General features: G+C 39.9%; 1 protein-coding gene across 1 annotated transcript in view; it reads left to right on the forward strand.

Moving 5' to 3' along the window:
• Positions 1-1,075: 1,075 nt before the first annotated feature.
• LOC133609414 (cullin-1) overlaps positions 1,076-25,754 on the forward strand; it is a 29,530-nt gene continuing 4,851 nt past the window's right edge. Inside the window, exons 1-15 of the mRNA XM_061964984.2 lie at positions 1,076-1,248; positions 13,371-13,727; positions 13,889-14,063; positions 15,293-15,460; positions 15,539-15,589; positions 15,664-15,754; positions 20,841-21,004; positions 21,068-21,230; positions 21,289-21,419; positions 21,489-21,596; positions 21,667-21,773; positions 21,847-21,895; positions 21,964-22,095; positions 24,243-24,360; positions 24,484-24,560. Coding sequence (XP_061820968.1) covers positions 13,588-13,727; positions 13,889-14,063; positions 15,293-15,460; positions 15,539-15,589; positions 15,664-15,754; positions 20,841-21,004; positions 21,068-21,230; positions 21,289-21,419; positions 21,489-21,596; positions 21,667-21,773; positions 21,847-21,895; positions 21,964-22,095; positions 24,243-24,360; positions 24,484-24,560 — 1,674 coding nt within the window. The 5' untranslated portion in view covers positions 1,076-1,248; positions 13,371-13,587. The remainder of the gene's footprint in view (positions 1,249-13,370; positions 13,728-13,888; positions 14,064-15,292; positions 15,461-15,538; positions 15,590-15,663; positions 15,755-20,840; positions 21,005-21,067; positions 21,231-21,288; positions 21,420-21,488; positions 21,597-21,666; positions 21,774-21,846; positions 21,896-21,963; positions 22,096-24,242; positions 24,361-24,483; positions 24,561-25,754) is intronic.

Genomic DNA, 25,754 nt, shown 5'->3' on the forward strand with positions numbered 1-25,754 from the left:
TTGGGGGTTAAATCACCAAAAATTATTCCCTGGGCGTGGCCACCGCTGCTGCCCACTGCTCCCCTCACCTCCCAGGGGGTGAACAAGGGGATGGGTCGAATGCAGAGGACAATTTTTACCACACCTAGTGCGTGTGTGTGACAATCATTGGTACTTTAACATTAAATGATGAAGAAGTCATGCAGGGTGACCATTTTTGTAGTCCTACAGACACCCTACACTTCTGACGTAATGCTGCGTTCAAGGACTCACTTGAAGAACCGGTGTTTCTTCTCACTGAGTGTAAAGTGTAAAAATAATGCTTATCAACGCCTAAAAGATGAGCCTGTTTTGATGCTAAAATAAATGTTATGTTGTATTTAATTTTTTTTATCATATTATATATGTATTGTGTGCTTTTTTTCTTTCTCTCTCTCTTTCTTTTTATTTTACTAGCCTTTTTTTTTACATCATGGCCAGGGGACTACAGATGAAAAATAGCCTTCTCGCTAATTCTGGCTTTCTTTTTTTTTTAACCATGTCATGTGTTTTATGAAATTGCATTGTCCCCTTTGACAAAGACCCCGACTTAGGTTGAAAAACGTATTCGGGTGTTACCATTTAGTGGTCAATTGTACGGAATATGTACTGAACTGTGCAATCTACTAATAAAAGTTTCAATCAACCAATCAATCAAAAGACATAAACTAATCTAATCTGATCCAATCTAATGAATTGTATGCAATACTGTTTTGGAATGTTATCCCTTAAATCCTGCTGATAACGCATCTGATTTTTACCATGAATTGATTAACGTGGACCCCGACTTAAACAAGATGAAAAACTTATTCGGGTGTTACCATTTAGTGGTCAATTGTACTGAATATGTACCAATAAAAGTGTCAATCAATTAATCAAAACGTACAGTACACAGTGGCAGCTATACAGTCAAATAAAAAAAAAAATAAAAAAAATAATTGACTGTACTAATCTTGAGTTAAGACGTGATTTTTAATACTGAACATGAATTCCATTCAACACGAGTGGACTATTGCGTGTGTTTACGTACGTCGTGACGAAGATCGCCATGTTTCCCACTCTCCGTGAACGCAACATGAATCGTCGCTTGATGAGCTGATCTTTGTGCGAACCGAACGGAGCGCTCGCACTTTAGCGAACAAGCACGACAACTGGCGGCGGACGTCGACACCCGGGTCATCATTCCTACACGCGGCGACCTTACGGCGACTGTCACGGCCTAAAAAAATGGTAAGGAAGCATTTTTGGGAGCAGCCGACGCGGACTTTATGGGGGCGCTTGTGACAAGCACCCCGAGCTAGCTGGCTAATGCTAACGGCTAGCGGTCTGTTTTCCTGACTCATTATCGAGCTAGGCTGCCATTTTAACACAACCACAAGCTGCCCACGGCGGATAACTTGGCGAATGCCACTAAAACACCCCCACGCACGTTTTACCAGCTAAACTTGGCTCAATTCCGCCGAGCCCCTTCCTATATTAGCCCCGTCCCGCAGCGTCTGGTAGCCGAAATATAGCCCCACTTGGAGGAGCTAACCCGGCTAATCTAGCCCCGGAGAAGCTAACGCGAGTTAGCACGATGGCGTAGCAGTGTCAAGACTCCGTGGATCCACCTTAAACACTCACGCCCGTGGATCCACCTTAAACACTCACGCCGAGCACAGGTAACGCCAATAATCTCAGTCGTACATCGCCGGATATTGACAGAAAATATCACAGGTGTTCAGATCAGATAGGACACTTGCACACTAGTGATCGTGACCAGATTATCGTGGAAGATATTCGTGTGACTTGTTCATATACTTTTGTGCCTTATTGCACTTTTGGCAAAGAAGGAGCTTCTATATCGTGGAAACCTCATGTCAGAAACTTTAAAACAAAAATCTCCACAAGCCTCTCGATTATATAAACAAAGCTAACTTTACCATGAATTGATTAACGTGGACCCCGATTTAAACAAGTTGAAAAACGTATTCTGGTGTTACCATTTAGTGGTCAATTGTACGTAATATGTACTGTACTGTGCAATCTACTTATAAAACTTTCAATCAATCAATCAAACCTCAATGAAAATGCCCTCTGTACTCTATACTGCACCTTGGTACTGCCATACCTTACATATTATGTTGAAGTGTGGGGGAATACTTACCACAACACAATTAATCCTCTGATCATATAACATACCTTACATATTGTGTTGAAGTGTGGGGGAATACTTACCACAAGGCAATTAATCCTCTGATCATATAGCGTACCTTACATATTGTGTTGAAGTATGGGGGAATACTTACCACAACCATATTACTTCTCTGATCGTATAACATACCTTACATATTGTGTTGAAGTATGGGGGAATACTTACCACAACACAATTAATCCTCTGATCATATACTAACATACCTTACATATTGTGTTGAAGTGTGGGGGAATTTTTACCACAACACAATTAATCCTCTGATCATATAACATACCTTACATGTTATGTTGAAGTTTGGGGGAATACTTGCCACAAGGCAATTAATCCTCTGATCATATAGCGTACCTTACATATTGTGTTGAAGTATGGGGGAATACTTACCACAACCATATTACTCCTCTGTTCATATAACATACCTTACATATTGTGTTGAAGTGTGGGGGAATACTTACCACAATACAATTAATCCTCTGATCATATAACATACCTTACATATTGTGTTGAAGTATGGGGGAATACTTACCACAACCATATTACTCCTCTGTTCATATAACATACCTTACATATTGTGTTGAAGTGTGGGGGAATACTTATCACAACACAATTAATCCTCTGATCATATAACATACCTTACATATTGTGTTGAAGTGTGGGGGAATATTTACCACAACACAATTAATCCTCTGATCATATAACATACCTTACATATTGTGTTGAAGTGTGGGGAAATACTTACCACAACACAATTAATCCTCTGATCATATACTAACATACCTTACATATTGTGTTGAAGTGTGGGGGAATTTTTACCACAACACAATTAATCCTCTGATCATATAACATACCTTACATATTGTGTTGAAGTGTGGGGGAATACTTACAACAACACAATTAATCCTCTGATCATATAACATACCTTACATATTGTGTTGAAGTGTGGGGGAATACTTACAACAACACAATCCTCTGATCATATAACAAACCTTACATATTGTGTTGAAGTGTGGGGGAATACTTGCCACAACACAATTAATCCTCTGAACACACACCATACCTTACATATTGTGTTGAAGTATGGGGGAATACTTACCACAACACAATTAATCCTCTGATCATATAACATACCTTACATATTGTGTTGAAGTATGGGGGAATACTTGCCACAACACAATTAATCCTCTGAACACACACCATACCTTACATATTGTGTTGAAGTATGGGGGAATACTTACCACAACCATATTACTCCTCTGTTCATATAACATACCTTACATATTGTGTTGAAGTGTGGGGGAATACTTATCACAACACAATTAATCCTCTGATCATATAACATACCTTACATATTGTGTTGAAGTGTGGGGGAATATTTACCACAACACAATTAATCCTCTGATCATATAACATACCTTACATATTGTGTTGAAGTGTGGGGGAATACTTACCACAACACAATTAATCCTCTGATCATATACTAACATACCTTACATATTGTGTTGAAGTGTGGGGGAATTTTTACCACAACACAATTAATCCTCTGATCATATAACATACCTTACATATTGTGTTGAAGTGTGGGGGAATACTTACAACAACACAATTAATCCTCTGATCATATAACATACCTTACATATTGTGTTGAAGTGTGGGGGAATACTTACAACAACACAATCCTCTGATCATATAACAAACCTTACATATTGTGTTGAAGTGTGGGGGAATACTTGCCACAACACAATTAATCCTCTGATCATATAACATACCTTACATATTGTGTTGAAGTGTGGGGGAATACTTACAACAACACAATTAATCCTCTGATCATATAACATACCTTACATATTGTGTTGAAGTGTGGGGGAATACTTACAACAACACAATCCTCTGATCATATAACAAACCTTACATATTGTGTTGAAGTGTGGGGGAATACTTGCCACAACACAATTAATCCTCTGAACACACACCGTACCTTACATATTGTGTTGAAGTATGGGGGAATACTTACCACAACACAATTAATCCTCTGATCATATAACATACCTTACATATTGTGTTGAAGTATGGGGGAATACTTACCACAACACAATTAATCCTCTGATCATGTTACAGAAAAGAGCAGTGCGGATCATTCACAACGTTGGTTTATTAGAACATACTCATAATCTGTTTATACAATCAAAGTTGCTCAAATTTGATGATCTTGTTAACTATAATACATCAATAATCTTATATAAACATTTAACAAATTATTGCCGCCTAATCTACAAGGTTTTTTTTATAACACGAGTGCAGGCTCATAATTTGAGAGGCTTTGGATGTTTCTCTTAGCCGAGAGCTCAAACCTTGCGTAAATGTTTTTGTGTGTCTGTATGCGGAGTAAAACTAAGGAACAAACTGGACTTTCAACACAAGCAATGCCAAACTATTAATCGATTTGAACTATTGTACAAACATCAGGTCTGGTTCAAATATAGAGATGAGGGTCTTTAATTTGACCTGCTGTTGTACTCTGTCTCAAAGTGTTAACATGTGCTCAATGTTTCCTTACCATTATTGCTATGTTGTCTATTACCATTGTTGGTATTTTGTCTATTACCATTGTTGCTATGTTCATTCTTCATACATTGTTGATGCAAATTATTGTTACCTGTGGTAATGCCACCATGATACAAAATGTGTATTATAATCCTTAAAGTAAGAGTGAAACTCAATGTATTAATCACTGAATTGAGAACTGAGGGTGGGATTAAATAAATTATCTTCTTCCAACTCCCTTTCAGGCAAAACTGGACCATCAAGCTTTACATACTGTACATTACCTTTTGCATTATATTAATTCATATTATTACGTGTTGTCTACCTTGTAGTTTTTTTTTTGTGTCATTGCCTGAAATGAATGAAAAATGAATGAATATTGTAAGTAAATTTTACTTATAAAGCCCTTTTCACAGATAAAATCACAAAGCGCGGTACAAAACATAGGTGAAGTAAAACAACAATTCAATTAAAACAACAGGGGCAACATCATAAAAAGGATACAAAGTGGATTAAAAATGATAGTTAAAAGGTTAATTAACTAAAAGCTTTACTAAAAAGAAGTTTTCAAATGTTTCGTAAAAGTTTCAACACAGTCAAGATCACGGAGGGACTGGTGCAATATGTTCCAGAGTCTGGGAACTATAACCTGGAATGCCAGGTCTCCACGGGTTTTAAAACGAGTTTTTGGGATCTTTAGAAGACCCTGGCCTGAAGACCGGAGGCTGCGCCCTGAGGAGTAGGGGGCATAACAAGTCAGTGATGTACTGATGGGCCCCACCATGCAACGCACGGAATGTCAGGACTAAAATCTTAAACTCAGTGCGGAATTTAACTGGAAGCCAATGAAGACTGGATAAAATGGGGGTGATATGGGCTGGTCTTGGTGCACCGGTCAAAAGTCTGGCAGTTGCATTTTGTACAGTCTGAAGTCACTTTAGCGTTGAGGAAACTAATCATCAAGTTTTCATATGATATGATGGAATTATCAATGAAGTCATAAACACAATGTATTTTCTGTCAAACCTCCGACAGATTGGTGTGAAGAAACAAACAACTTCTAGAAAGGTGCACTCTAGTCCTCATCGTACCGTATTTTCCACACCATAAGGCGCTCTGGGTTAAAAGCCGCGCCTTCAATGAACGGCATATTTCAAAACTTTGTCCACCTATAAGCCGCCCGGTGTTGTAAGCCGCATCTAACTGCGCTAAAGGAATGTCAAAAAAACAGTCAGATAGGTCAGTCAAACTTTAATAATATATTAAAAACCAGCGTTCTAACAACTCTGTTCACTCCCAAAATGTACGCAAATGTGCAATCACAAACATAGTAAAATTCAAAATAGTGCAGAGCAATAGCAACATAATGTTGCTCGAACGTTAATGTCACAACACACAAAATAAACATAACGCTCACTTTCTGAAGTTATTCTTCATTCATAAATCCCTCGAATTATTCTCCTTCGTTGTCCGAATTGAAAAGTTGGGCGAATGTGGGATCCAAAATGTCGTCTGGCGCTGTCTCCCTGTCTCCCTGTCTTGGTGAACGTCACGTGTGTTCGCCTTCTGTCATCCACTGTTCCCACGCAGTTAGCAGTCTAGCTTCGAATGCCCTGTTGACATTAATATCTAGCGGCTGGAGGTCTTTTGTCAATCCACCCGGAATGACGGCGAGTATTGAATTAAGCGCGTAAGCGTGTCTCTTAATGTGATGTTATGAGCTAGCAAATATAACAACTACACTACCCAGCATGCAACGATAGTGACGAGCATGCGCGGTAGCCCTGAGAAGCGTTGTTGTATGCTGGGAGTTAGAATGTGGTTATGAGCACGCTGTGAGTAAACGTTGAGAACTCAGTTAACACGCCTCGTCTGCATTATTTATAATTAGACAGACAACACACTTAATAGGAGCCATTTTGGGGTCTTTACATAAACACACAAATGGAAATGAAACGTCACATATCCCAGCATGCACCGCGCGCTTCTTCTACGGGGAAAAAAGATGGCGGCTGTTTACCGAAGTTGCGAGACCGAAACTTTATGAAAATGAATCTTAATATTTATCCATATATAAAGCGCACCGGGTTATAAGGCGCACTGTCAGCTTTTGAGAAAATTTGTGGTTTTTAGGTGCGCCTTATAGTGCGGAAAATACGGTAATTGTCGGGAGAATTATTTAGAATTTTAATCCAAAATGACAAAACAATACATTTAGTTAGCAAACACAGATTGGTATTAGCCTCGTTATTCAAATGTAAATACACTTCTATGAAATATGCATTTTAGACCAGGAGAGGTCTGAGTCTCAGTCTTGCTGTGTTTTTCATGGTTGCATCATAAAACATAAAAAGCTGTAGGAACAACTCCGCACGATGAGGAATGATCAGCATTCTGGTTGTGTAGTTGTGCCTTTTGAGAGGTGACATAATCCAAAAAGCATCCCATCCTTGAGTTGTACACTAGTAGTCTGGTTCTGTCACTGAAACGTTTTGGGTATTTTACTCAAGGTGTCTGTTGACTTATGATTTCACAAAATAACAGTTGTTTCTCAACAGCATTGCCGTGTTTTGGCTTCTAGGCAAGTGTTGCTATTTAAAGCAGTTTTATGTGCCATAACCAACATGCTCATGTTTACACCGTCTCTGTCACATGATTACTAGCATGTCCAGCAGGGCTGGGCGGTAAAACCGTATCAGTATAGGTCACGATACACGTAATTTAATCAATAAAAAATGCGTTCAATGAAACAAGAGACAACTCTCTTGTAACAGAGGAACTAGGGATGTCACCATATGGTAAATGGGTTATATTTGTACAGCTCTTTTCTACCTTCAAGGTACTCGAAGCGCTTGGACACTATTTCCACATTCACACACACATTCACACTATGGATGTCACGGTAAGAACATTTCTTAGCAAGGTTATTGTGACCAAAATTATCACGGTTATTATTATCGCAGTATTTATAAATGTGCTTAAAAAAAATTCTAAAAGTATTATTCCTGAAATATTTTAACCAAGTTTTAACAGAAACACAACACATTCCAAATGATTTCCTTTGTAGAATAAACATTGGAGATAAAAACTTGGTTTCATGGACCTCAAGTAGAAATTGAATGAGCATATTAAAGCAACACAAGCATTATAAACAAGGTAACATGGCAGAAAAAGCATAACATAAATAACTAAAATAAATGTGAAAATTGTGCAAGATAGTACTTTATGGACATAGGAGATTCCAAAATAAAAACCGATGTAAGAATTTTGAAAGATGGCACCTGATAGCCATAAAATGTAACTGCACTTTTTGTCCATATGGATAAAGATAGTGTTCATGTATGCGATCAAGTCTTATACATAGGGCTGTCAATTATGGCCAAAATAATAATTATGTTCATTTTTTATCAATATTGAAATCATGATTACTGATTGCTGGGTAAAGCAGTGATTGATTGAGACTTGTATTAGTAGATTGCACAGTACAGTACATATTCCGTACAATTGGCCACTAAATGGTAACACCCGAATAAGTTTTTCAACTTGTTTAAGTCGGGGGCCACGTTAATCAATTCATGGTAAGTGTTGGGGTGAGGTGTGAATGCAATACCATCATTTCATTTGTAATGTCTAATAAAAAGGCTATAGATAAACGTTATCCATACAACTAAAGACAAGTATTTGTTTTTTTTTTATTCATTAATAATATCAATGTCAACTTTTTCTCATTACATGATGACTTTATCTCTATTTTTACATTTTGATAGAGGGAGGTATTTTTTAAAGTTATTTAGATCCATTAAGAGTTTGAGCAGAAATTACGTATAAGAATTAACTATACACGAAGTAATACCTTTAAAAAAACAAGTAATGTAAAAAAAAACAAACATGGTATTTACTTTTGATATCAATATAAAACACAAAGCTGTTTGGCTAATGAAATGTGGAAGTAGTGTCAAAGCGCTTTGAGTACCTTGAAGGTAGAAAAACGCTATACAAGTACAACCCATAATGAAGATGAAGTCCAATAAACAAGCTTTGTTCTTCTCTAACACCTCCTAGTGGTTCAGTGCAACAGTTTGGTCAAAAACAGGAGTGATACCTCTCAATCGAATATTGTCCACATTGTCTCCATCTAACAGCAGTGCGCTCTGAAACGCACGCCCAGACTGAACGGAAATGAAGCGAGGGAAAATGAAGTTAAACCAAGCGCTTGGCTCTGTTTACTCCGAGGGTAAATCTCCGGAGCAAATTCTGGGGAGTTTGTCTGCCATGATTTTCAGGTCAAACGACACTAGTGCGCATGTGCCAGTGCTGCTGTGACTTTGTTTCCAGGAAGTAAGCAGTGTTTTCTAAAATGCTGTTTATCATTATACTGTTTACTGTTACGTCCCTAATTCACACACACATTGATGGCGGGAGCTAAGACCATTCAAGGCCCTAACCACGACCCATCAGCAGCATGGGTGAAGTGTCTTGGACGAGTCTAGGATGGCGGGATCGAACCAGGAACCTTAAGGTTGCTGGCACGGCCACTATGCCGTACAACTGACATGAAAGTTTCCTATCACGCTGACCAAAATTATCACGGTTATCAATATCGCGGTATTGTTGAATGTGCTCAAAAAGTGCATACACACACTGAAATTTTTGAGCAAGTTTTTTTCAATACCTAAAATATATATTTTTTAGAAAATCTGCTATTTTGCATGTGATAGTGTTTGTTTTAAATATTAGTTTTGTACTGTAGCGCTTTAAGATTTATTAAAATGAAAAGTGCATAACAAAAAAATCAATTATTGTATCTGGCGGGCCTTGAATGCACCGTAAAAACACCTCGGTCTCTTCTCCTCTGAGTTTAGAACGATCACTCTGTTCTAAGAGAGCACAACTTGTAGGTTCAATGTACACAACTGAATATCTTAGTTGCTCAGACAGTAATGTGTTTATACAAGTTAAGATCGGTGTATGTTGTTTCTTCAGGGGGAAAGGGATCAATGTCTCTTGTTTTCAAACTAACCGTCGCGAGTTCTACCGCTATCATTATTACCGTTTATCGTTACATCCCTACGAGCAATGCAGGATGTGATCAGTGGAAGTGTCACGCTAACAGCCAATCGGGTAACAATATCCACTATCAAGTTTGGTTGCGCCATCTTGTTGTCTCGCAGTTGATTCTTTGTACGGAGTGAGAAGACAAAGTAAAAATGAGTGCTACAGAGTGAGAATAAATTATGGATAAAACAGGGAAAGTTACCTTGACAGTATGGAGGTTATGTGGATGTTTAGAAACGGACCGTAGTCAGATTTCTTACATATTCCTTATTTTTGCACCTTCATTTTAAGAGTTTATTGTTTACAATTGTGTTTACATTGATTAATTGTTTACCATGGTTGTGTTTACATTTCCTTTCTGCCTCGATAACTGAGGGGCATTATAATAAGAGAAGTTTGCAATTGAAATAAAAATGCACGGTCCAAAATGTGATTCCTTGCAGTAGGTCCTTCAGTGTTTCCTGCAGGAAAGGAATGTATCTGTGGCGTTGGGCTGCTGGGGAGCAGCTCTAAATTATGTCATCTAAATTTGCATAAATGGTCATGGCGCAATACTCCGTGTTTGTGTGTGGGAAAAACTGATCTTTTTGGTGAGATGTGCAACATGATCTCACCTTTTCAAACCAACAAAACGTGAAGTTATTCACTGACAGGTCTTGGTTTTATTTGGTGCAGCGGTAGATGCTCGTGCTTATTTCCCTGGTTCTACGTAAGTGTGGGCTGATTTGAAAGAGAACGTACACACTCGTCACTATATTGACGAACAGAGGTGTTTTATGCGTGACTCTGCTGTGTAAGGTGTGTTATGATGCCATGTACTGTACAGAGTTGGTACGCCAAGCCACGCAGACAGTCCCATTATAATGTGTTTGTGGGCGAGTACGCCAAATCCAAGTCCTGCAATAGGTCCTTCTTAATATGTGGCCTTGAATTGCTTATTAATCCTAATTCAACCTTTAAGCAGGCTATTAAAAAGCACAACAAGGTCTACAGCTAAAAATTCCAACTGTTACATCTCAATGGCTACTCTAGATGCAACCCCTCCGCCCCTCCTTGTTGTTGCCACGGTAACCGCCGCAGAAACGCAGGTTGTCCTCCGGAGCAGAGAAGACTGAGTTCGGACCTTAGCAGAGCGATCCCGCCATTAGTGACAGGAAGTAGGCGCAGCAATGTCCTTCCTTCTGGGTCACTAATCCTAATGGCGATGTTGACCTGCATCATGGCTCCTTCTAAATATAGCTAGCTGTGTTGGCCAACACAGTGTTTGCTTATCTTCTTAGAATACGTTTTTGATTAACTTGATCCGTCATGAACCTGAGTGTATGACTTTTAGACGAGTTCCTCAAACTATCCTGCAATGATTAATGACCAAAAACAGTTTAGCCTGTTGTTTTCTTTAAAGCCTACACATGTTTTGTGTTCCGCTGTGTTGTTCATTAACCATCTGAAGCTCAATCAGCCACATGAATCATTGTCGGCCATCACACTGAACTCAAGTGTTTGACGGAACTCTTGAGGACTCACAAGCATGTTTGTGCTGTGGAGGCTGGCCCCTGACTGGCCGTAGAAGCGATTTAGTGGACTAAGCTGCAATTAGCTGAGTTACGTCAGCAGATGAAGCTGCGTAACTGACAGCTGGACTCCAGCACTTCCAGGCTCAAAAATGTATCTTAATGTTGTATAAAAATGTGCAGAGGGAAGGTTGCTGTTAGAGATGGACTGATTATTGGCTGGGCCGATTACTGGTGCCGATATTTGGCATTTTGATGTATATCGGTATCAGACTTTTTTTGTGTTTGTTTACAATTATGACTTACAATATTACATTACAGTTATCCTTACATCAGCGGATACCAAATAAGCACATATTATATCAGTATTTAGAAAATAAATGAGTGAAGTGAATTATATTTACATAGCGAAATCCATTATCTACATATTTAAGTTACATTTAAACAAGTGTGGGTGGCACTGAGAGCAGGTGGGTAAGGTGTGTTGCCCAAGGACACAAAAGCAGTGACTAGAATGGCGGAAGCGGGAATCGAATCTGGTACCCTCAAGTTACTCGCACGGCCGCTCTACCAGCCGAGACACGCCGGTAAAGAGTAATAACCTCCGCAGAGGCACAAGCCCTCCATGAAAAAAGTTGCCTTTTTGCATTTGTTATTAATTTAAGAAAAAAAAATTACTCTCATTGTCAATAGTTTTCCCCTATTATGCTTTGATGTATGAAAGGGCATTTATTAGAATTCTTGTGAGAATTCTTCTCCAATCTGCTCAGCTACGCTCATGTGGCGTCACTTCTTCTTGCAATGCTGGTCACCTACAGTACGTCTCCTCTGCTTACTTGTCAAAACTTAAATTTTTTGCTGATGAATACAGTTTTTGTCCTACTTTCTTGCCAGCCTGTTTTTTTCCCCGCTACTGCAACAGTCATTAACAGTCATTAAAGGGCTGCACTGTGGAACAGGGGTTAGTGCATGTGCCTCACAATACGAAGGTCCTGAGTTCAATCCCAGGCTCAGGATCTTTCTGTGTGGAGTTCGTATGTTCTCCCAGTGACTGCGTGGGTTTCCTCCCACCCCCAAAAACATGCACCTGGGGATAGGTTGATTGGCAACACTAAATGGTCCTTAGTGTGTGAATGTGAGTGTGAATGTGAGTGTGAATGTTGTCTGTCTATCTGTGTTGGCCCTGCGATGAGGTGGCGACTTGTCCAGGGTGTACCCCGCCCTTTGCCCAAATGCAGCTGAGATAGGCTCCAGCACCCCCAAAAGGGATAAGCGGTAGAAAATGGATGGATGGAAAGTTTCATGTTCCGTCATTGAATCAAATAACGCGACAAAGATTGATGAACATGAAGACAACGGAAAATATCTGCCAAAATTCAAACTTTGCGTAAATATCTTGACAAGAGCAGGCAGCAGCTTACACATTCTCATACTTTCTGTAACATCCAGGAAGGAATGAGGCAGCTTGAAAAATGTCTCACCTATAAACTACGTGAAGGAACCCAGAATTGTTTTTATTGAAATGTTTTCAATATTTCAGGGTTCCTTCACAAGGAAACCTGACAATGTAATGAATCCACAAACTGCTATAAATTGAATAGATGGCAAGTAATTGTGATTTAGAGAAATCCCATATTTTTAGCAATTTTCCCAGGAGATTTCCCAAATTTTGAAATGCAAATGTTGATCTCAGACATACGTAGTAAAGGTGTTTGTGAAAGAAATCCCGTGGTGTTTTTTTACTGCTAAATTAACCACAAAATTAGTGCCACTTTAAACATTGTCACTACTGATCCGACGTTTCCTAAAAAGATAATGTTAAAAAAACAACTTAAAGCTTTGTCCATCTGTTTACTGGCGTGTATTATTCATGTTTGAATAACTTTTACTGCAAATCAATATCGGCTCCAAATATTGGTTTTCGGCTTCCTTGACTACTAATAATCAGTATAGGCCCCAAAAGAAACATATCGGCCGGTATCTAGTGGCTATGTAACCACCTGCCGTCGTTTCCAGACATTTGTTAACTCAAACATTTTTTGTGCCCATTTTAGGTCATCTGGTGAAGAGTGCTCTTGCTCACAGGTGGAGGTGTGGCCACCTGGTCGCACCCAGTGGGACTGCATCCCCTCAACAATCATCTGAAGCATCGCCGCCGCCGCCCTCCCCAGATGGACCGTGCACTCTGAGAGCAGCGCCAGTCCGGACCTGAATCAAAAGAGGAGAGGAGTGGAGGCCTGGTGAGGAGAAAGCAGGGCAGGAGCCTACGCCATGTCGTCCAACAGGACCCAGAACCCCCACGGACTGAAACAGATAGGCCTGGACCAAATATGGGACGACCTGCGGGCCGGCATCCAGCAGGTGTACACGCGGCAGAGCATGGCCAAGTCGCGCTACATGGAACTCTACACGTATCCCAAGCATGTCTTGTTCTCAAGTACTTTTGTTAACTCATTTCTTCCTCCACAGTCTTCCACAGCCATCCATAGATACTCCAGTCCACGTAAAGTTCGACCTAAATTAGATTCTCGCCTTCTATGTAGACAGTTTTTCCTTAACGATCCGCCCTCAGACATGTATATAACTATTGCACCAGTGTTCACCAGTCCAGCCAGGGCAGGGGCTCTGTGCCCCCCAGCAAGCCCTCTAAAAAGTCTACCACTCCAGGTGGAGCCCAATTTGTAGGCCTGGAGCTCTACAAGAGGCTCAAGGAGTTCCTGAAGAACTATCTGACCAGCCTGCTCAAGGTGCGCCAACGTGCTCCTAAAAAACCTCAGAAAAAGTCAGGACTCGGGTTGTATGGTATACCGGTATTAGTATAGTACCGCAATACTAATGAATCATATTTGGTACATTACCGCCTCTGAAAAGTACCGGTCCCGCACCCACGTTGTCGTCACGTTGTGTCATTGCTGGTTTTACTAGCAGACGAGCATGTTCCGCAGTGCACAATCACGCAGAACTTACAAGCAGACACAGTGTGTAGACAGAAAAGGGAGGACGGACGCATATTGGCTTAAAAACTAAAGATAAAGGTGAAGTTATAACACTGAAACACCCTCAGGAAGAGGTGCTTTAAGACATGGCTAGCTAGCGGCTACATTTTAGCTACTTCTAAATCACTAATCCTCGCCTCCCATGGCGACAAATAAAGTGAGTTTCTTACAAGTATCATCCCTTTAGGATGAAGAATGGCCAAACATGTTTCACTACACACCGTAGCCCACTGGCATCAAAATGTAAACAAACGCCATTGGTGTATCGACACCCGACATCCACTGTGATGATACCAAGTACAATAGCGTCAATATTTTTTGGCATAACATCTTCTTTCGTTTTTTCTGTCTTCTATCGTTTTTATTATGTTTGTAAACTCAGGAAACATGTCCCTGCACACATGAGGACTTTGAATATGACCATTGTGTGATCCTGTAACTACTTTGTATCGGATCGACACCTAAATGTGTGGTATCATCCAAAACTAATGTAAAGTTTCCAAACAACAGAAGAATAAGTGATTATTACATTTTGACAGAAGTGTTGATAGAACATGTTAAAACAAAGTAAGCAGATATTAACAGTAAATGAACAAGTAGATTAAGAATTAATTTTCTACCACTTGTCCTTAATAATGTTGACAAAATAATAGGTAGATAAATGACACAATATGTTACTGCATACGTCAGCAGCTAAATTAGGAGCCTTTGTTTGCTTACTTACTAATAAAAGACAAGTTGTCTAGTATGTTCACTATTTTATTTAAGGACTAAATTGCAATAATAAACATATTTTTAATGTATCCTAAGATTTTTTGTTAAAATAAAACCAATAATGCAATTTTTTGGTAGTCCTTTATTTAGAAAAGTACCGAAAAGTATCAAAATCATTTTTGTACCGGTACCAAAATATTGGTATCGGGACAACACTAGTCAAGACTCATCACAATTTGTGAGTTTTTGTTGTTTTCCTCCCACAGGATGGAGAAGACCTCATGGATGAATGTGTGCTGAAGTTCTACACCCAACAGTGGGAGGATTACCGTTTCTCCAGTAAGGTCCTCAATGGGATCTGTGCCTACCTCAACCGTCACTGGGTCAGACGAGAGTGTGACGAGGGCCGCAAGGGCATCTACGAAATCTACTCGGTAACAAGAACGCTGTGTCGCGTCACTTTTTTGTCTTCTGCTCCACAACGTCAACTCATCCTCTTCTGCCCACCACAGCTGGCCCTGGTCACCTGGAGGGAGTGTTTGTTCCGGCCGCTCAACAAGCAGGTGGGTTTTTGTACGCAAACTCAACATCCGATTGGTCCCTGCAAACTCCACTCACGCTGCTGCCTCTCCGCCAGGTCACAAACGCCGTGCTCAAGCTGATAGAGCGAGAGAGGAACGGCGAGACCATCAACACCAGACTCATCAGTGGCGTGGTGCAGTCATATGGTGAGGGCCCAATAACAAACTATAGGGCTGGACGATATGGCTGAATATGAGTGTTTTATATCGATAATTACCGATATTTTTTATGACATATCAAAAATAAGGACCAGAAGACCAAATATATTCAATGAAACATTTTTATTTAAAATGTAACTTCCTGATTATAAATCCTCAGCTATCAAGGCAGAAAGTAAAGGAAATCTCAACACAAGCATGGAAAACACTCGATGGAAACTAAATTCTAAAATTGCATTAATAACCTCTTGAAATGAAGGTGCAAAAGTAACGAAATACTGAAAAGTGTGAAAATGTAAACAAAGAAACCTGAGAAGTATTTTCTGCAGGTTTAGTGCCAGGAAGTTACAGCTGTGCTCTGAAAGGTGAGCTCGGCTAAGTTGGTTGTGTTACTGGGGTGGTATAGCTCGGTTGATAGAGTGGCCGTGCCAGCAACTTGTGGGTTCCAGGTTCGATCCCCGCTTCTGCCATCCTAGTCCTTAGATATTGGGTTTCACAATGTAAAGCGCTTTAAGTCACTAGAGAAAAGCGCTATATAAATATAATTCACTTCACACATTACTGATCTCGGTGGGGACGAGTGCCTTGCATCATTTACAGACCACATTGCAGGGATGTATGCTTAGCTTTTTTCACTAGGAACACTGGTGCTACTAAATGAAAATAATTTAGTAGCACAGAAAATAATTAGGAGCAATATGAAATATCTTAGATATCACAATTTCCTTATTCACACTCAAACTACATTCATATAAACACAATGCCATCATAAGGGCTACTGCAGCCCTCAAACACAACATCACTAAACTGTGCTAGCACTGTCGCTAACTCGAGTGTAGGGCTCGGCAATATCCCATTTATAGTTTGGCTGAATATCGATGTACAATATATATCTTGATATTTTTTCCGTAAAGTAGAGTTGGACAAAGTTAAACCCAAATACTGTATATGTGTTGTTGTTTTATTGAAACAAATACTTAACATGAGTAACTTTTTGGAAATGTGTAGGTGCACATACGGGTGGGCTGATGAAACGATATCAATCTATATCGCGATAGACACATTATCAATATATCAATAGGGATGTCCAATATCGGACTGACTATATTATCGGCCAATAAATGCTTTAAAATGTAATATCGGAAATGATCGGTGTCGGTTTCATAAATATCGGTATCGGTTTCAAAAAGTAAAATGTATGACTTTTTAAAACGCCGCTGTGTACACGGACGTAGGGAGAAGTACAGAGCGCCAATAAACCTTAAAGGCACTGCCTTTGCGTGCCGGCCCAGTCACATAATACCTACGGCTTTTCACACACACAAGTGAATGCAAGGCATACTTGTTCAACAGCCATGCAGGTCACACTGAGGGTGGCCGTATAAACAACTTTAACACTGTTACAAATATGCGCCACACTGTAAACCCACACCAACCAAGAATGACAAACACATTTCGGGAGAACATCCGCACCGTAACACAACATAAACACAACAGAACAAATACACAGAACCCCTTGCAGCACTAACTCTTCCAGGACGCTACAATATATAATATGATGTTGCAGTTTAATTTTGAAAGTGCAACATTGTGTCCTTTCGTCAGATGCTGGGACTGAGAGTTACCATGCAACAGGCGATGTGGGGAACGTTGCCACAACTTGTTTACAAAGTCTTCAGTTTGTTTAATAGGATGCTCACTCGTCCTTTATTTAACTGTTAACTTTGTCAGTGTTCCAATAACATTTAAATACTGGCTATAATGTTTTGTGAGAGGTAACACTCCTGTTTGTTTGTTGGGCAAACTGTTGCCTTGAACCAGATGGTGTTGTTGGAGAAGAACAAAGCTTGTTTATTAGACTTTATCTTCAATAGCGAAACTGCTTTGTGTTTTATATTACCGGTACTTGTTTTTTACATTTCACAATGTTCCTTTATAAACCATTCATGTGACATAGCATTTTAATATTTTATGGTGTATAGTTCATTCCTATAAAAAATGTTTCTGTTTAAACTCTTAATAGATATTTCCTGATACAGCATGCACACGTACATACATGTACATGTCAATGTACATTACTTAAAGAATACTTCTCTCTATCAAAATGTAAAAATAGAGAAAGGCCTCATGCAATGAGAAAAAGCTGACACGTTAATACTATTAATGAACAAAAACACAAACATTTGTTTTTATATATGGATAACGTTTATCTATAGCTTTTTTATTAGATATTACAAATTACATGATGGCATTGCGTTCACACCCCAACACTGTTTTACCTAACATAATGAATATAGGGATTAATAATTGGGATTTCAATATTGATAAAAAATAATTTTAAATATTTTGTCCATAATCGTGCGGCCCTTAATGCAAGACTAGATCTCATGCATGATCACTATTTTTATCTCTAAGGACAGTTACGTCTTATGACCATTAGGTGCAATCTTGCACAATTTTCACATGAATTAATTAATTAATTTTATTTCTGCCATTTTACTTTGTTTATAATGCTTGTGTTGCTTTAATCTGCACATTACATTTTCTACTTGAGGTACATGCGTACATTTTGTATGTTTTTGTTTAGATAACACTTGGTTAAAAGATTTCAGTATAGTTTTTTCAAGTTTTGAGCACATTTAAAAATACCGCGATAATAAAAGTGATAATTTTTGTCACGAGGATGTCGTTGTGGCTTGTACAGCCCTTTGAGACTTTTGTGATTTAGGGCTATATAAATAAATATTGAGTGATTGATTGATTGACAATAACCATAAGAAATGTTCATACCGTGACATCCCTAATTGTGATATAGTTTTCGGCCATATTGCCCAGCCCTAGGTGCACATAACAAACAATTCAAAAGGGTCAAATCATGTTTTGTCGTAAAACATTTCCTTGTGGTCTACATAACATGTAACGTTGGTTCTTTGGTCAAAATGTTGCATGGATTATGTTTTACAGACCATCCTCAAGCCGCTTTCTGACCGTCCCTTCAGAATGTGCCGTTTTGTGGGCGGTCTTATTTACGTTCCAAAGCGCTCCTCCAGGCCACACCCCTTTTGATTCCGCCTCCACCCCGTCTGGCATCATGTAGTTTTCATGTAGCTTCAACAAGAGGATAGAAGAAAAGAAGGAACTTTTTGACGACAGCGTCGAACCACAACTGAATAAAAATGTCGGACTCGTAAACCTCAATATATGGAGATATCGGCTGCGTCACGATCGTCTCTAATTCCTACGTCTCGTTTAGAGCAGGTTTGGATGTATGTTGACCTGTTTTTAAAAAATCCTTCATTTTTCTCATGCCTTTAAAACAATTGCAATAAATAACTTATGTCGACATGCTTAGTTAAAAACTGCAACCACTTATGCCGACGTGTTTTTTTTATTTTTTATTAAATCCTTTAGTTTTACGTCTTTAAAAACAGTCACAAGAAAATGCTTATGTCGACAACCACTTATTTTTAACAACATGCGTTGTTAAAAATCCTTTATTTTTCTCATGTCATTGAACACAGTCACAAGAAAATTCTTGACTGCAACCACTTATGGTGCCGTGTTTTAAAAAAAATCCTTTATTTTCTGTCTTTAGAAACAGTTACAAAAAATGCTTATGTTGACAACCGCTTATGTGGACACGAGTTGTTAAAAAAATCCTTGATTTTCCTCATATCATTGACAGTGTTGGGTTAGTTACTGAAAACCAGTAACTAGTTACTTTATTTCAAAAGTAACTCAGTTACTAACTCAGTTACTTACACCAAAAAGTAATGCGTTTCTGTGAAAAGTAACTAGTTACTTATATATAATTTTTTTTTTAAAGGCTCCCTTTAATGCCCTTTTAGCCTTCATTTCAGTACTGTTATTGCACTGCAGAATAATACAATCTGTTGATCAAGTTGACATGCATTTGCATCACTGAACTCTGCTAAGCAATGTGGTCTACATACAACACACAAAGACAAAGATATGTTTCAAAGGGCCAATTTCTTTCAGGCCAGAACAAATTGACAAAACTGATTTAAATAGCTGCAACATAACATACATAAGTAACAAACAGCATAATAACAACATATCTATAAACCAAGGAAGGCACACACTACATACACAAAGCCTAACCAGGTGTTTTTCTCTCAAGGAATTCTGAAATAAAATCATGTCTGGAACCCAGAACACTCTACACATTTCCCCAGTTTTCGTTTAGAGATAAGGAAAGATTGGCCTCGCCCACTAGCATCCCTCTTTGTTTGCGAACTTTATAGTCTATACATGCAGAGTGATGTGATAATCAAACACTCTAGAAGTCTAGAATGAAAGAGCAATAGTATATAAGAGAATTGACAGAGTGTGTGTCCCTTCAGTGCGCAGTGCCTTGTTAAAATCCAGCAGCTGTTGCTTAGGAGGTGAAATGGGTCTCTCTTTGCGAGCTTCGTCGAAGCATGTTGCTTTTGTAGTTGTTTCAGCAGATTTGAATTGCTACGATAGGATCTTTGATCCAAGACACAACTTAAATTTAACTAAAATGTTCTTTCCTTTGTGGTCGACAAAAGAAAAGTAGTGAGAATATTTCCATGTTAAGAAACTCGGCTTCGGGCTTCGCCATGTCTTGTTAGTAAACACAGACACGCCCCCTCCCACACACACACAGACAGCGCGCCTCTTCCGCTGCACTCCAATAAAACACACTCAGATCTTCTCAGTTTCTAGCCGATTCTACATAAAAAATAACGCAGTAACGCATCATGTAGTAACGGTAACTGAGTTACTGAATATAAAAAAAACGCGTTAAATTACTAGTTACCGCCGAAAGTAACGGCGTTACAGTAACGCATTAGTCCCAACACTGGTCATTGAACACAGTCACAAGAACATGCATCTGTCTGCAACCACTTATGTCGACGTGTTTTATATAAATTCTTTATTTTTACGTCTTTAAAACAGTCACAAGAAAATGTTAATGTAGACAACCGCTTATGTCGAGATAAGATGGCCAGCCTAAGGGGCGTCGACCTAAATGGGCTCCACTGTACTTTGTAGCGTGGACATCTAGTAAATGTGTCCCCCATTTCAGTGGAGCTGGGCCTGAACGAGGAGGACGCCTTCGCCAAAGGCCCCACGCTGTCCGTCTACAAGGAGTACTTTGAGTGCCAGTTCCTGACGGACACGGAACGGTTCTACACGCGCGAGAGCACAGAGTTCCTGCAGCAGAACCCGGTCACCGAGTACATGAAGAAGGTACGACCACGCCCACATTTTGTCGTGCGAGCCAGGCTGACGTTGTGGTCTGGTCCACCCCAGGCGGAGGCTCGCCTGCTGGAGGAGCAGCGGCGCGTGCAGGTGTATCTCCACGAGTCCACGCAGGATGAGCTGGCCAGGAAGTGCGAGCAGGTCCTCATCGAGAAGCACCTGGAGATCTTCCACACAGAGTTCCAGAACCTTCTGGACGCCGACAAGAACGAAGGTAAGTGTGTCGGAGGCCTCGTGAGGCCTTTTTGACTGACGAGATGATGTCTCCTCAGACCTGGGCCGCATGTACAACCTGGTCTCACGTATCACTGACGGCCTCGGAGAACTCAAGAAGCTTCTAGAAACTCACATCCACAACCAGGGCCTCGCCGCCATCGAGAAATGTGGCGAGGCGGCGCTCAACGTAAGAACACTTCTTGACGCGTCGAGCTGCGTGTATGTGTGTGTCGTCATGGCGACCGTCTCGTCTTAGGACCCCAAAGTGTACGTGCAGACCACGCTGGACGTCCACAAGAAGTACAACGCCTTGGTCATGTCCGCCTTCAACAACGACGCTGGCTTTGTGGCGGCTCTCGACAAGGTCAGCTGACCATTGAGCGACCATCGCTGAAATAGCGCCCCCTGGTGACTGTTTTTTTTCTTCCTGTCAGGCGTGCGGTCGGTTTATCAACAACAACGCCGTCACCAGGATGGCGCAGTCGTCCAGCAAGTCGCCCGAGCTGCTCGCAAGATACTGCGACTCGCTACTCAAAAAGAGGTGGGGTTTGAGTGTCAGCTGACGTCACGCTGCCTTACGTTCACACTTTGATTGCCGCCTTCCCTTTTTTCAGCTCCAAAAACCCAGAGGAGGCGGAGCTAGAGGACACACTCAACCAAGTGGTGAGACGCCACTGCGGCCATCTTGATTCGGACGGGCTTTGTGAACGTGTGACGTCGTGTCTCTGCAGATGGTCGTGTTCAAGTACATCGAGGACAAGGACGTCTTCCAGAAGTTCTACGCCAAGATGCTCGCCAAGCGTTTGGTCCACCAGAACAGCGCCAGCGACGATGCCGAGGCCAGCATGATCTCCAAACTTAAGGTCTGTTATACGCCGCCCCCTCCGCAGGAAGACATTTTGTTATTCATCTAAAGCAGACCTGGGCAAATTAAGGCCCGGGGCCACACGCGGCCCGTTAAGCTTTTCAATCTGGCCCGCCGGACATTCCCAAATAATTGTTTTAGATGTTTAAGATGTAAAGTGTAGCTGCCATTATGATGTGCAGTGATGTTTTCTAACGACCGTAAGTCTTGAACTTTACTAAGTATTTCAATGGTTGGAATCTGCGCTTATGGATGATATACCAGTTACTATGGCAATTTAATTAGTTACTATGGTCATCTAATTAGTGTTGCGTTTTGGACCAGTTGTTCCTCCCGGGGAATTCAAGTCACAAGTCGCTCCCAAGCTCTTTACGACACATAAAGCTGAGTAGAAAAACCACCAGAGACAGAATAGGTATTTTGTAATATATTTGCAAAGCTTTACATATATACATTGAGACCAGTCCAGCATAGAACATTCAATCGCGCCGCTAAGATGGTCTGCCCCCCTTGACCAAACCCCCTCTCCTCTTAAGTCTCTCTTCCTCCCCCCCTGGCAGTCATGTCTCTCTAGCCAAAACACATGCTTATTATCTTTCTCTCTAACATTCCTCACTTCAAGGTTAAGCACACAGTTTTGCAGACAACCAAAAGACCACATTTGGAAGAAAAACACTAGCTGTTTTGTAATATGATTATGAAATAAAAAGAAGTAACACTTAAATTCGGATATATGTAAATATCTGCCTCCGACATTAGTTACTATGGTCATCTAATTAGTTACTATGGTAATGTCAGTCACAGCAGCTCAGACGAGGCACCAAGCAGTGTGGGTGGGGAGTGTTTCCACAGACGCGGAAGGAGATTTTCACAACAAAGTTCTAAAGCTTAGTGATGTATCAGATATATCAGATTGTAGGTGGGTTTATTTTGTACCCTTCGTGTTCATATTTCACTGTTTGTTGCATTTTTGTTGCGTTTCACTTGATTGTAAAATGTGTCGATCGAAAGGTGGTGTGACGTTTATATTTTGTCAATATTCAGTGTTTTATCCTTCACAGAAAAATGTAAAATTCCATTACGTTTTTTAAGGCGGTCTGTCATTTGTAGCATTCAATCAGACATTATTGTGAGGTTTTGTATTAGTGTTCATATAAATAGATATACCGGCCCCCAGACACATTTTTTTCTCTAAATGTGGCCCCCAAGTCAAAATAATTGCCCAGGCCTGATCTAAAGCAAGGGTGTCCAAAGTGCGGCCCGCAGCTAATTTTTTTGTAATGGCCCGCCGCACATTCTAAAACTACTATTACAAAATAACATTAAAAATGGAATTAAAGAGCAAACAGGTGAAATATAATGACAAAAAGTTGCAATGTTGACTAATAATTCAAAGCTGCCATGCAGGATGTTTTTTTTTATTTAAAACTGTCATTGCTCATAAAATAATAATGAATCAAAATCAATGTTATGACTTATTGACCTATTTAAGACTCAAATTACTTCATATCAAAAATTCCACTGTGATATATTTTTTTGTTAATATTTTTTTTGCTATATAAAATAAAAAAACTAAGTTTTCTTTGACAAAAAGAGCATAAAATGATGAAAACTTATAATCAACAAATATGAAGTTGATCTCGCTTATGAGTGGGGCCCTTTTGGATCCCTGAGAATTTTTGTGGGGCTTTTTTTTTTTTTTTTTACTATCATTGCTCAAAAAAGTAATAATAAATTGAAATCAATGTTATGAATTATTGACTTATTTAAGGCTCCCATTACGTCACATCCAATATTCCACTTTGAACTTTTTTGGGGGAAAATATTGCATATTTTGTGCTTTTGCCATAAAAACAGGATTTTCTTTGACAAAGGGCACCTTATATTGACAGATAGCCCTAAAGTTGATCTCGAGATTTAAGTGTTGAATAATGAAAAAAATAGTTATACATGACTTATTTTATGATTGAGACCCTTCCAGGTTCCCGACAGCTAACTTGAGAGGAGGAAAAAAACATCTATATTTTGGTTAGAAATATATTGGCCCCCGCATGCTTTTATTTTAGTGTGCGGCTGTCAGAGCAAAAAGTTTGGACACTCCTGATTGAAAATACATTTTCTGATAGCCATTTCTCTCTCCTGCAGCAAGCGTGCGGCTTCGAGTACACGTCCAAACTTCAAAGAATGTTCCAGGACATCGGAGTGAGCAAAGATCTCAACGAGCAGTTCAAGAAGCACCTGACCAACTCTGAACCTCTGGACTGTGAGTGACCACGAGCGCCGACAAGTACACACTTCGCCAGGGCCACTAATGTGTGTGTGTGTGTGTGCGTGTATGAACGTGTGTGTGCACGTGTGTGTCTTTCCATGTCTGTTGCGTGTTCAGTGGACTTCAGTATTCAGGTTCTGAGTTCGGGTTCGTGGCCTTTTCAGCAGTCCTGCACCTTTGCTCTGCCCTCTGAGGTAAGACATACACACACATTAGACATTGACTGATTATCTGCGCGGATATTTGCCATTTTGTTGTATATCTGTATCAGCCTTTTTTATCGTATGTACAACAGCAGACACAGATACAAGATGTACACATATGATACCAATGTATAGTTAAATTAGTGAAGTAGATAAAAAATAAGCACTGCTCAAGCAGCAGCCCCTTCTTCCTGCATGACAAATGCTGTGAAGTTAAATATATTTATATAGCGCTTTCTCTAGAGACTCAAAGTGCTTTACACAGTGAAACCCATTATCTACATCTTTGAGTTACATTTACAAACCCCGTTTCCATATGAGTTTGGAAATTGTGTTGGATGTAAATATAAACGGAATACAATGATTTGCAAATAATTTTCAACCCATATTCAATTGAATATGCTACAAAGACAACATATTTGATGTTCAAACTGATAAACATTTTTGTTGTTGTTGCAAATAATCATTAACTTTAGAATTTGATGCCAGCAACACGTGACAAAGTTGGGAAAGGTGGCAATAAATACTGATAAAGTTGAGGAATGCTCATCAAACACTTATTTGGAACATCCCACAGGTGTGCAGGCTAATTGGGAACAGGTGGGTGCCATGATTGGGTATAAAAACAGCTTTCCAATAAATGCTCAGTCTTTCACAAGAAAGGATGGGGCGAGGTACACCCCTTTGTCCACAACTGCGTGAGCAAATTAGTCAAACAGTTTAAGAACAACATTTCTCAAAGTGCAATTGCAAGAAATTTAGGGATTTCAACATCTACGGTCCATAATATCATCAAAAGGTTCAGAGAATCTGGAGAAATCACTCCACGTAAGCGGCATGGCCGGAAACCAACATTGAATGACCGTGACCTTCGATCCCTCAGACGGCACTGTATCAAAAACTGACATCAATCTCTAAAGGATATCACCACATGGGCTCAGGAACACTTCAGAAAACCACTGTCACTAAATACAGTTTGTCGCTACATATGTAAGTGCAAGTTAAAGCTCTACTATGCAAAGCGAAAGCCATTTATCAACAACATCCAGAAACGCCACCGGCTTCTCTGGGCCCGAGATCATCTAAGATGGACTCATGCAAAGTGGAAAAGTGTTCTGTGGTCTGACGAGTCCATATTTCAAATTGTTTTTGGAAATGTTCGAAGTCGCTTCCCAAAGGGGAAGC

Source organism: Nerophis lumbriciformis, linkage group LG07 (assembly GCF_033978685.3).
Source record: "Nerophis lumbriciformis linkage group LG07, RoL_Nlum_v2.1, whole genome shotgun sequence".
Classification (NCBI taxonomy): Eukaryota; Metazoa; Chordata; class Actinopteri; order Syngnathiformes; family Syngnathidae; genus Nerophis; species Nerophis lumbriciformis.